The 13,021-nt window shown below is 41.5% G+C and overlaps 1 protein-coding gene across 1 annotated transcript in view; it reads right to left on the bottom strand.

Annotated features, from left to right (window-relative positions):
• Positions 1 to 5,547, bottom strand: part of gtdc1 (glycosyltransferase-like domain containing 1) — a gene marked incomplete at its 5' end in the record, with an annotated part of 33,796 nt that extends 28,249 nt beyond the window's left edge. The window contains 2 exons of the mRNA XM_083921099.1: positions 3,951 to 4,141; positions 5,491 to 5,547. Coding sequence (XP_083777225.1) covers positions 3,951 to 4,141; positions 5,491 to 5,547 — 248 coding nt within the window. The remainder of the gene's footprint in view (positions 1 to 3,950; positions 4,142 to 5,490) is intronic.
• Positions 5,548 to 13,021: the final 7,474 nt, after the last annotated feature.

Raw genomic sequence — 13,021 nt, 5'->3', positions numbered from 1 at the left:
TACTTCAGACGATTATGTGGACCACCAGGACCAGGTCTACTTCGGACGATTATGGACCACCAGGACCAGAGCTTTTTCAGATGATGATATGGACCACCAAGAATAGATCTTCTTCAGACTATTATGTGGACCACCAGGACTAGGTCTTTTCTTCAGACGATGATAATGTGGACCAGACCAAGACCAAGTCTTTTCAGATGATGATATGGACCAGCAGGACCCAGTCTTTTTCACACGATTATGGACCATCAGGACCAGATCTTTATGCAGACGATAATGTGGACCACCAGGACTAGGTCTTTTCTTCAGACGATGATAATGTGGACCACAAGAACTTCAGACCCTTAAATGACCATTAGGACTAGGTCTTTTTCACACGATGGCAGACCACCAAGACCAATTCTTCTTCAGACGATTATGTGGACCACCAAGACCAAGTCTTTTCAGATGATTATGTGGACCACCAAGACCTAGTCTTTTCAGGTGATGATGATATGGACCATCAGGACCAGATCTTTTATGTCAATTATGTGGACCGTCAGAACAGGTCTTCTTCAGATGATGATATGGACCACCAAGAACAGATCTTCTTCAGACGATGATAATGTAGACCACAAGCACCAGGTCTTACTTTAGACCCTTATATAACCATAAGGACTAGGTTTTGTTCACACGATGACAGACCACCAAGACCAGTTGTTCTTCACACGATTATGTGGACCACCAAGACCAGTTGTTCTTCACACGATTAGGTGGACCACCAGGACCAGATATTCTTCAGACGATTATGTGGACCACCAGCAACACGTCTTTTTCAGATGATGATGTGGACCACCAGGACTAGGTCTTCCCCTGTGGGTGATCATGCAGTAGTGACCCCCCCTTTATCCATCTGATGATGCTTTAACTACATCATCTAAACCCCCTGTGCTCAGGAGTCTTTGAAGCTCTGGATCTCCCTGAGTGACCCCGTCCCCCCAATCCTCCACTTCAAACCTCGACCCCCCCCTTCATCACTCACCCACCACCTCCTCCTTTTTCCAGGAGCTTTGATGTGGTTTCTCCACGAGCCGTCGCTGATCACAGCGAGCCTCTCAGACCTGGATTAGACTAATTTCCTGGAGCGGCTCTGGTCCTTTTTTTTTTTTTTTTCAGGCTCGTGGTAGAAAAGTGGAACAAGAACCGTTCTGACTCAAACCAGATGAGACTCCTCTATTTTTACCCTTTTCAGCGCCAGGAATAGTGCGAGAGGACTTCCTGTTCAGAGTCAGAGGTTCAGACCTGCAGGACTTACTGAACAAATCCATGTGGACTCACCGAGGAATCATCTGATTAAAAAAACACCAACTGTTCTGACTGAGCCCAGCTTTGTTTTCTCTAACAACTCTCCTGCTTTCTGACTGAAGCTCCGAACTTAAGCAGGATATCGCAGATGAAACATGCTCAAAATAAATAAATAAATAACGTAAGACAAGAATCACAGTTTTGCAGTTGAAGGCCTCCGTTGAAGTCGCAGTTTACGCTCCAATTTTAGCCTCACTTCACTGGGTCCCTGTACGTTCTTAGGATCGATTTTAAGATTTTTCTGATCACTTTGGAATAAAGTACGTAATTTGTTGTTTTTGTACGTAATTTATTGTTTTTTGTACGTAATTTATTGTGTTTTTGTACGTAATTTATTGTTTTTGTGCTTAATTTATTGTGTTTTTGTTTGTAATTGATTGTGCAACACTATACTTTTATACTTTTTGAAGAGTGTTGTGAGGAAGACGCGCTGTGAGGAGGGTTTCTCTCTGAAGCTGCTGAGTCAGATCTGATCCTATCGGGGACTGAAGGTCGATCACAGACCTGTGTGATAATTCATACCCAGAGACGCTAAAGGTCTTTGTTCCCTGCAGGTTGTTTCAGTGTGACTCATTCTCAGATTGTGTTTTTTAGATGCACAAACACGATTCTCTGTTTCACTGCGCCGCCCTTTAATTTCAAACTGCTCATCCTGGAATATTTAAATGACGAGAATCACGACCAACAAAGCTGTTTTTCAATCGATCTGAAAACAATTTGAGTTTTTTTATTACAAATAAGTTTCGTCAGAATTCAACGGTTTCTTTCTTCCGTCAGCGATTTGATGAAATGAGCTGTGAGATGTTTTTATTTAAGATTCCCATTTTTTCAGTTTCAGTTTCTCAACATATAAAACACGAATAACTCTCAAGTTAATATGAACCTGACCAAGAACATCACATTATGTTATTTTATGAGGTATTATATTTTCTGGTTTCCATTTGTTTCTGTTCGTCCCAAATCTCAGGACCTCTGGAGGGTTAGATTCAAGGATGACCTCGTTTAGATTTTTATGTTTACTTGCACATATTTAAAAAAACAAAAAGAAAGAATATCAAACCTATGAATGAAATGGTTATAAAACACATGTACAGGTGAGGTAAAAAAACCCTACGGGCTTTTTTAAAACCTCACCGACAAGACAAACTATCAGTTAGCATGCATCATCGTTTACATGCCCAAACTAATGCAAATGATAGCAAGTTGATGATACTGAAGTCAGCACAAATATTACTTAGTTTCTTAATTCTTCATGCACAATCAAACGTACTTATCCTCTTTTTAAGTCAATAGGAATGGGTGACACCAATCTTCAAACTGTGGCGATAGTACAGATCTGAAGATGTGTGTAAAGCATTTTCTCCCAAAATCCACTTTAACACACTTTAATAAATTCCTTCAAAGTCTTCACTACATGTTTTATGGAAGTCCAGACAGTTTATAATTATAATAATAGTAATAATAATAACTTTATTTGTATAGCACCTTTAAAAACAGCTTTGACAGTTCATTCATTCATTCATTCATTCATCTGCAGCCTCTTGTCCCTGTCGGGGATCGCGAGGGGCTGGTGTTTGTTCAACAGGGTTCAAAAGTCAAATTTAAGCACTTTTCAAGCATTTTAAGGTGCATTTTCATGCTTTTCCAGCACCAGCAGCTGTGGCATGTACTGTATGCAGTATTCTTCTTTTTGCACTTGATCATCACATCAAATTAGACGTTTTTATCACTGTATCAGACAGCTGCTAAGGACACAGTTCTGGAGGATCACGTCCATAAATCCACAGGAAGAAGTCGAGTGAATATAACAACATCATCTCATCTTCAGCCTCTTATCCGGGGTCAGGTCTCGGGGGCAGCAGCTCCAGCAGGGGACCCCAAACTTCCCTTTCCCGGGCCACATTAACCAGCTCTAACTGGGGGATCCTGAGGCGTTCCCAGGCCAGTGTGGAGATCTAATCTCTCCACCTGGTCCTGGGTCTTCCCCGAGGCCTCCTCCCAGCTGGACGTGCCTGGAACACCTCCCTAGGGAGGCGCCCAGGGTTCATCCTTACCAGATGATCCTGAACCACCTCAACTGGCTCCTTTCAACACAAAGGAGCAGCGGCTCTACTCCGAGTTCCTCACGGATGCTGAACTTCTCCCCCTCTCTCTAAGGGAGACTCCAGCCCCCCTCCTGAGGAAACACATTTCACACGCTTGTACCTGCGACCTGGTTCTTTGGGTCCTGACCCAGCTTTCATGACCACAGGTGAGGGTAGGAACCAGGACTGAGCGGTAGATCCAGAGCTTTGCCTTCCTCAGCTCTCTTTTCGTCACAACGGTGCGGTAGAGCGACTGCAGCTCCGCCCCCGCTGCTCAGATTCTCCGGCCAAACTCACGCTCCATCGTCCCCTCACTCGTGAACAAGATCCAGAGGTACTTGAACTCCTTCACTTGGGGTCAGGACTCATTCCCTACCTGGAGTAACAATCCACCGGTTTCCTGCTGAGAGCCACGGCCTCAGATTTAGCGGTGCTGATCCTGATCCCGGCCGTTTCACACTCGGCTGCGAACCGATCCAGTGAGTGCTGAAAACCTGTGTGATGTCACGCTGCGAGACTCACCTGTATGACGCGCAGGTGGGGATGCTCTGGCTGAAGTGCAGCGCCGCCGTCCTCGCCCTCCAATGCCATTTCTTGGCGGGCAGCGTGAAGACGGAGCAGCCGTGGATGTGTCGCTGCAGGAGGTCGATGAGCTGCTTGTGAGAGCCGCCGTAGAACGCCTCCACCAGCAGAACGCCGGGAGCCTGAGAGCGCTGACACACACACACACACACACACACACACACACAGACACAGACGTGGTTATTCATCGTATTGTGTGTTTGTGATTTTACGTGTGTCCGTATTCTCTTGATTTCAGTTTTACGGTTTGATGTTTTGGTGGAGAACTTCTAAGAAATACGTGTTTAAGTTACTAAAAAACTCAGAGACGCCATTACGCAACTGTGTCTTTAGACAGGAAGTACTCGTTTGCTGCCAAAATAAAGTCCTGGATGTTGAATAAAGGCCCTTTAATGCTGTTAACGCAAGGAGGTCAAAAGTCTCAATAGCATTTAATTAAAATGATACAATAATCACATTCAAAGCTATTTAAATAAGCAGATTTAGAGTCAGATTTTAAACCCGAAGCTGCACAAATGAAACAGGAAATTGTGTTAATAAGAAAAAAAAGTCCAATTTAAAGTGCAAAGGACTTTTTTTATACAAGCATCGTATTAAAGGTTAAATTTCTGGTATTGCGACAACTTTACACTAAATGTGATTAAAAAACAACAGTTTCATCTCAAAATAAAGCTGCAGATATTTGTTTTTTTATGTTTCAGAGATAAATAACCTTTCCATCCTGATTTATTAATTACTTTATTATTACAGACTCAGAATACGTTATGTACTAAAACAAATTGCGTACAAAAACACGATAAATGACGAATATATTTCGTACAAAAATGATAAAACCAGTATAAAAACAATTAAGTATGTATTAAAGCACAATAAATAACAAACAAAATCAATTAATTCCGAACAAAAACAATATATTTCTTACAAAAATTATAAATTATGTATAAAAACAATACATTACAAACAAAAGCATAATTAATTCCTTGCAAAAGACAAATGACATACAAAAACACGATAAACAAAAACTCAATAAATAAACAAAAACACAATAAATTACATACAAATACAGAACAAATCATGTACAAAAACAGAAAATTTGGTTTAAAAACATGAATTTAAAAAAATGAACCAGTGTCCAAAGTGCTAAACCTTATGATTGATGATGCAAAAATTATTTAATTTCCAGTCTTTAATCCGGAAAATCAGTTTAAACACAAGATTTCTACGGATAAGTTTCGACTCTAACACTGCACCATCGAGGTCACACGTACATTTATGCATTTTCTTCAGTTTGAGTACTTAAACTATTATTAGTTCATTAATGTTTTAGTCAATCAACTGAAAATTAGTCTATTTTGATATTTAAATGATAATTTTAAGGTTTAAAAACTTGACTTTTTCTTCTATAACAGAAACTGGATCTCTGTCGAACACATTTGAAGACGTCAGCGACATTTTCCACCATTTTTCAGACATTTTATACCCGCGGTGGTTTAAACTCGTGGTCGTGGAGCTCTCGGACGGTCACAATACGGTACATTTTCATCCCTTTGTGTGCAGGATTCATAATAAATGTATACAAACAAACAAATAGAGGAAGCAGAGCTGATCTTTGTGCACATTTCCCTCTTTGAGTCTTTAAATTAAAACTATTGTTGCAGGAAGTTTAACTCCGCAGCAGCAGCAGCACGCCACAATACACCAGAATATGCAGCACGGCGCGTCCTGATAGAGAACAGTCCATTAGGACGTGCGGAGGAGGAAGTGGACGTCTTTCTGTCCTTCCACCGAACCCCCTCCCAGTGATTTCCAGTCCGCCCTCCATTTAGCTGCCCACAATGGGAGCTAATGCAGCTGCAGCACTCAGCCTCTCGCCCACAGACGGCTCAATCAGTCAATATCTGCTCCCTGCAGCTCGCAACGCCACTCATATCAGGAGGAGGAAATGAGCCGGGGCCGCGGGGCTGATACCGCGCGGCTCCGGCTCGGCACGGGTTAAAATGTGCAAATGTGTCAAAATAAGAATCTGATTGGAAACGGGAGCGTAATGTCGCCCATTGTGCCGAAAAGGGTCCAATCTATTCCCTGAATGCTGCCAAAATAACGTGGAGTGAATGAAAATGTGGTCGTGTCAGATGAGAGGGTTCGATTAACGCGCTGCCGTCTGACCTTTAACAAAAGGAAGACGTGTCGGGTTCAACGAGGCGCTGTTTCACTTTACAGCGTTCAGCATTTCACAACAACAACACAGCGATGTTGTTTCTCTGTTATGACTAAATAAACTGTCGATGTAAGGGTTTTTATTATGCAGCGGTGTCAGAATGGTGTTTAGTGGGCGGGTTCAGGTATCGGGGAGGAAAAAGGTCGTTCTGCTAATCTCCAGCTCTGGTTTAGTTGAAATAAATCCTGAATTAACAAAGTTAGATGTGAGAAGACAAAGCAAAGCCACCAGACTTCATTTAAAAACAAAGAAAAATAACAATTTTAACTTGTGGATCCTCGTAAAAAACATTTAAACGGGACAGAAAATTAAGGGCGCACTCACACTGCTCTTCTGGCGGGGGCCAAAACCGGTTGTTCAGCTAAAGCCTAGTACCTTTAAGCAATGTGAGTGCACCCGTTCCGCGCATAACTGCTGACAGCGGGCCTGAGAGAGGTGGGCTTTAGCAGAGCCGTTTGCACATGTACGAGCACGAGCGTGCGCACGTGTACGAGCACGAGCACGAGCCCGAGCCCTACGGCAGTAGCGTTAGGTCCGCCTGTTCGGACATGTAAAAAGAAGGAGGGACCATGCGCGGACATTTAACAACAACAACAATGGCGGTGAAAGGTTCATGTTGGTGTGATGCGGAGGTGGAGTGTTTACTGCAGATTTGGTCGGATGAAAAGATTCAAAAACAGTCGACAAGACGCACAAAAACTCAGAGGTCTACGGAAAGATTTGTAAACAAAGCCACACACACGCGATCAATGCGTGTGACGTGTTTCGGCGTGATGGCGTATGGACAGCAAGAAGCATTGGATGGCCCTGGCAGTGTGAGTACAAACGGGGCTGGGGCACGGGGGGAGAGGGAGGGGGGACAAGTACCCTAAAGCCCGGGTCGCGGTGCGGAAGGACAGTGGGAGTGCGCCCTAAAACTTAAACCCGTTCTTCATGGTTCCAACTATCTCCAACTCCGGTTTAGTTTAAATAAATCCTGAATTCACAAAGTTAGATGTGAGAAGAAACAGCAAAGCCGCCAGACTTCATTTAAAAACAAACAAACACAAAAACAATCATTGTCAAATACGACAATAAAAGTTGACAAAATTGTCAAATACGACAATAAAAGATGACACAGTTGGATAAACAGACAAAGGCCTCGGCCTACGTTGGGCCCTGCTCGTCGTCTGACAGGAAGTCTGTGAGTAAACGTGAAACGGATCATTCCACCTGAAACACAAAGAGTCCCCGTGAACGCTCGGGGGATTCCAGCCTCGCAGACTCATCTCACCTAGACACCTTTGTCTCTCCGCGCCCACGCGCCTCAGACGTGGAACGCTGCCGACACACATGAAACACAAAGGGTTAAAGCTCTCCAGCGCCGGGGACTCCCCCTCTGCAGACGGCGAGGGGTTGGCGCCAGCTGAGAGTCGCTGAGTCACCACCTGGAAACTCATCTCTGGAAATGTCTTCTGCTTCTTCACGGTGTGGGCGCCGCGGGAATGACGTCCCGATGGCGTCCGCAGTGTAAACGTCACGTAGGCGAGCCGCCCCTTCTTTCTAGGGAATCGTCGACGCGGAGTCATGTGACCACGTGTTTTGACAATGTTGTCCCCTTTTCATCCAACTTTGTTAACTTTTATTGTTGTATTTGACAATTTTGTCAACTTTTATTGTTGTATTTGACAATTTTGTCCCCTTTTCATCCAACTGTGTCATCTTTTGTTGCATCCTTCCCACCTTTTCTGGTCCTCACTCGTCATAAACACACCTCACCTTTTTATCTTACACAGGAAAATCATCGTGCTACTCCTACGACTTTGTTCAAAACCATCCAATATGTGTTTTTATAACGTTATATTGCACCAGTCTAAAAAATAAACATAAAATCTAGGTCATTTAAGCCAAAAGGCCTCATCATATGATTATGATTATTAAAGCATATTTTACTGTAACTCATTGCGTTTTTACATTTTATTAATGAAATGACGTGAATTAATAATCTACTGTTACACCTGAACACTTATCTTCTTCTTTTTTGTGCAATAATTTAATCTCACTGCTCATTTCTGTCACATACACTCAAACATATTTGATCTTATACCTTTCCTGTACATTTAACTTCTCTGATTTAACTTCCTGTGAATGTTATTCTTACATCTACCTCACATGTATTTGACCAGCGACTGTTGTGATCCAGACAACAATGGCGACCCACGTCATGGAAGTTTTCTGTGTGCAAAGTTGCCTTTTATCTGCAAATTTTCATTCCACAGACGGCATTGATCCTTTAGAGACATCTATTCAGTCGTGACGTTACGCCCTTTCAAAATATGACTGCCTCGTGTTTCTCCAACGCCGCAGTGGCGTGTTCCCCGTAGTTTGAACAGATCTGAGTTTATAAAAAACAACGTAAATGTCATTTGACGTCTTTCTTATGGATGAAAACGACGACTAACCGACCAAAGAGGTGATCGTGATTGTTCACATGTTCGGACATTGTGTCTGTTTTGTTTCAACGGAACGTTTGGACCCGGAAATCTTATTTTGAAAGGGTGTGACGTCAGACTAAATAGACGGATATCCAGGATGTCGCCTGTTCTGTTTTGGTTTTCCCAGCGTCGCTCTCAACAGCGTCACAGTTGGTTTTTAATGAAAATAACAACAGTTTCAAGGTGAAATGCTTTCAGTAATTACTGGAAAATGTGCAAAAAACAGCTAAAATAACTTGTTTAATTGAGAAATTGTATGGAGTACATTATTATTATTATTATTATTATCTGAGACAAAGACACAAAACAGGTTTAAAATGTAACGTTTTTTATGTCTTTGTAAGTTGTTTTTATGGTTTAATGGCTCAAAAGTTAACGTTTTTATGTCTTTATAAGTTGTTTTTACGGTTTTATGTTTTTATGGTTCAAAATCTAACTGTTTTTTATGTCTTTATAAGTTGTTTTTATGGTTTTATGGTTTAAAATGTAACATTTTTTATGTCTTTATAAGTTGTTTTTATGTTTTAAAATGTAACGTTTTTTATTATGTCTAATGATAAATCAACGAATTGTTGTTTCATCTCTACTGTAAATAAATAAGAGTGTTTCTGAAGTCGGTATCTGCAGAGAAAGAATAATAAAACGTCCGTGGACCAAATCAAATAAGATCTTTTTTCCTTCCTGCTTCACTGAAGCAGCTACGGCAACATAAAACACACATTACATTTAAATATATAAATATATAAATATATAACGGAGCAGCTTTCATTTCATGCTGGAGGATTAACGTGGGTGAGAAGTGACTCTCTGTGTTAATTGAAGCCGTCGTAGTTCACGGCTCTCAGTGTCTAATGATCACAGAGTTAATCATCAATCACACTCTAATTATACAGACGAGGTAATAATCTCTGAGGACCCGAGACCGAAGCACTCCGCACACGTTCTCTCATCGTTCACTGCCATGTGTTTGAGATTTACACAAAGAGACACGAGGCTGCTGCTCACGTCTGTCAGGAATCACCATTTTAAAATGTTCTGTAATGTCGCTGAAGTGGCCGGACGTAACCCTGTGACGGACGCTCTTTCTCATTATTGAGCATTTCTGCCTTTAATTAATAGCGGAGCTTAATATCAACATGAATTTAGATTTCTTAAAACTCCATCAGCGTCTGTGCTGTGATGTTTTTCACAGTGAAAGTGAATATTTGAGTGGTTTACAGTTACAAGAGGGGCTCAAATCAAATGCTGCGTCTTTAAAAGTGTCTGTTTAATAAGGAAAGAAGCGTGAGAATGTTTTTCCTTCACAGTTTCTGAGTTTATTTTGCTTATTTGCCACAAACATGCTGCATATTGCTAAAACCTATTGTTGGTAACTTAATTTAAATCAACATTCGATAAAACAGATTTTTTCCGCAAAGAAAAATACAAAACCTCTACTTTAAATCCTGTGTTTACCAGAGATGGGCTCATCCTTTTCTTGGAAATACGTCATTCAGCACGAAAAAAGGATAAAAATCGACTGAAGTGGTCGACTTATCAACGTAGAGGGGGGAGCCTACAGTACGCCTGCACGGTTAAACGTGGTCAGCGAGGACGCAACCTGGGAAACTGTGCACAGAAGAGTCTGAGTGGCGAGCGTCGCAACTCTAGGATTTGAACACTGAAAGGCTCCTTTATGCTCCATATTACGGATACGTCCGCGTACATTTCGTCTGTATTTCTGCGTACAGATACTGAGTGAATATCAGGAGAAAGCGAGTCGTCAAAAGCCACGACGGACGTCCTGAAATGCTGAGGGCGCACTCCCACTGTGCCTCCGTGCCGTGCCCCGTGCTTTAGGGTCCTTGTCCCCCCCTCCAGGCCCGTTTGTACTCACACTACCTGGGCCTCGGAGAATGCTTCTTGCTGCCTACACGTCATCACGCCGTAACACGTCACACACATTGATGACGTCATGGCGATGCGTGGCTTTGTTTCCAGATCTTTCCGTAGACCTCGGAGTTTTTGTGCGTCTTGTCGACTGTTTTTGAATCTTTTCATCGAACAAATCTGCAGTAAACACTCCACCTCCGCATCACACCAACGTGAACCTTTCACCACCATTGCTTTAAAGGCCTCGTGCTCGTACACGTGCAAACGTGCTTTACAAAAGCTCACCTCTCCCAAATGGGCCGTGGACGGCTAGCGTCATAGACGCGGTACGGTTGCACTCACACTGGTCAAATGAACCAGACTTTAGCCTTGAAACATGCTGGGGTACGGTATGGACGGACAGTGTGAGTGCGCCCTAAAAGAGACATTGGTCGTCAGTTTCTCTTGTCCGTAAAAACCAACATGTGGAATCCTCTGACTTCTTTTTCACAATGATATGATTTATCATCACTTTGAAAACCGTGGATTTTAAAGTAATGATGAACCGATACAGTACATCAGATATTTGCGTTTTTTAGGTGAATCTGTATTGGCTGACGCGTTTGCCGATAGTTTTTCCCCGCTGTTATTTACAGACAGGCGTCCACGGGCAGCTCAGTGTTGCTGAAGACGCCTTTTTTTAGTTTGATAAACGTTCCTTTTTTGTTTTAAATTGAGACATTTGTAACATTTATGATCATTGTGTTTTTTTTATGATGTAAATTGAGGGAGAAAAAGTAGTTTAGGCTCCAAAAGACAGCGTTCCTTAAAAAAACACAGTATTATGGTATTATTATTGATGTTTTATAGTTATTAATCACACAAATGGCTTCTTTGTCCCGATTAAATGATTGGAAACTGTAGCTTCAAAGTGAATATATTAATATGTTTTGTTTATTTAATTAAATCTATTTAAGTCGATGAAGCTTTCAGGACTTTACGGAAACTCTCGGAGCCGCTCTAACTCAAATATCTCACACACACACACACACACACACACACACACACACACACACACACACACACACACACACACACACACACACACACACACACACACACACACACACACACACACACACACACACACACACACACACACACACACACACACACACACACACACACACACACACACACACACACACACACACACACACACACACACACTTCTTTATGAAAACTATCCATGGGAAAAGTTAAATTCAGATGATGTAACTGATTTTTTTTAAGTTAGATTGGAGTGTTTGTAGATTTTATTGCAGTAATTGTTTAATATTTACATGTTACTATCATTTGTTTCATGTTTAACTCGTCTCTTTTGCATCTTTATTCGACTGTAACACGATACTTTGTCATTTATGATTAATAAAACACTCTAAATCTATCATTTATATCAGTAAATCACTCTTGTACTGTAGTTCGGTGCTTCAGTTTCCTCTTTTTACTGCCCTTCATTCATCTGACACCTGGAGTTACATTATGTTTAGTATTTTATACACAATAAAGTGTATTTAATTTGATTTATTGTTAGATATTAAACATCCCAACATTAGGGTGGAGCACTATGGAAACAAGCATCTATGTCTGATGTGTAATTTACTAAATCATGATTTAGTATTTTCTATTATATGAACAGTCATATACTAATATATATGTCCATCTGAGAATTGATTTAAAGATAAAAAATCAATAAATTCAGTAAATTAAAAGCTATGTTAATAAAAAGTTATGCTAGTTATTTCCCTTCATAATAATTATTTATGTGAAATAATAAAATTTATGTTATAAAGTATATTAATATAACAATGATAATAATAAAGAACTGTAGTTAAAGTGTCTGGTATTAAATGTAAACACTGATGTAAAGTGTCTGTAACTTCAAACTGTACTCAGCAGAAGTTCAACAGTGTTTTTAGCTCTTAGCCGTTAGCTTCATTAGCCGTTAGCTCTATTAGCCTTTAGCTCCGTCCGCCTAACACTCAGCAGTGATGCTAACAGCTAGCAGCTAACTAGCTCTCTTCCTCCCGCTGTAAAAAACCACCCCCCGTCTCTCCCCTTTCACGGCCCAGTAACAACAGTCCTCCGGGGAGAACCGGAGCACTGTCCCGGTTGTTTTCCAGCAGGGGACCCCGGTAAAACTCCCGGTGTCCTCCACGAGGGACAAACAGCGGCTCGAGTTCGCTCACATGGACGGCTCATTCAAAAACAGGGACACTCACCTCTGACTGCATCAGCGCCAACTGACAGCACACGTACACTCTGTTACGTCATCACGTCGGTTCCTTTCAGCCGAGTATGGCGGGAAAATGTCCCAAAAATAATAATAATTTTACCGGTTTAATTTAGTACAAATTGACAGTAAATACATGATATTTCTTTTATTTGTAGATACGTATTTATTTTAG

The sequence above is a fragment of the Echiichthys vipera genome (assembly GCF_963691815.1).
Source record: "Echiichthys vipera genome assembly, chromosome: 10".
NCBI classification, from domain to species: domain Eukaryota; kingdom Metazoa; phylum Chordata; class Actinopteri; order Perciformes; family Trachinidae; genus Echiichthys; species Echiichthys vipera.
Note: the sequence above shows the minus strand (reverse complement) of the source record. Positions and strands in the feature narration are given on the sequence as shown.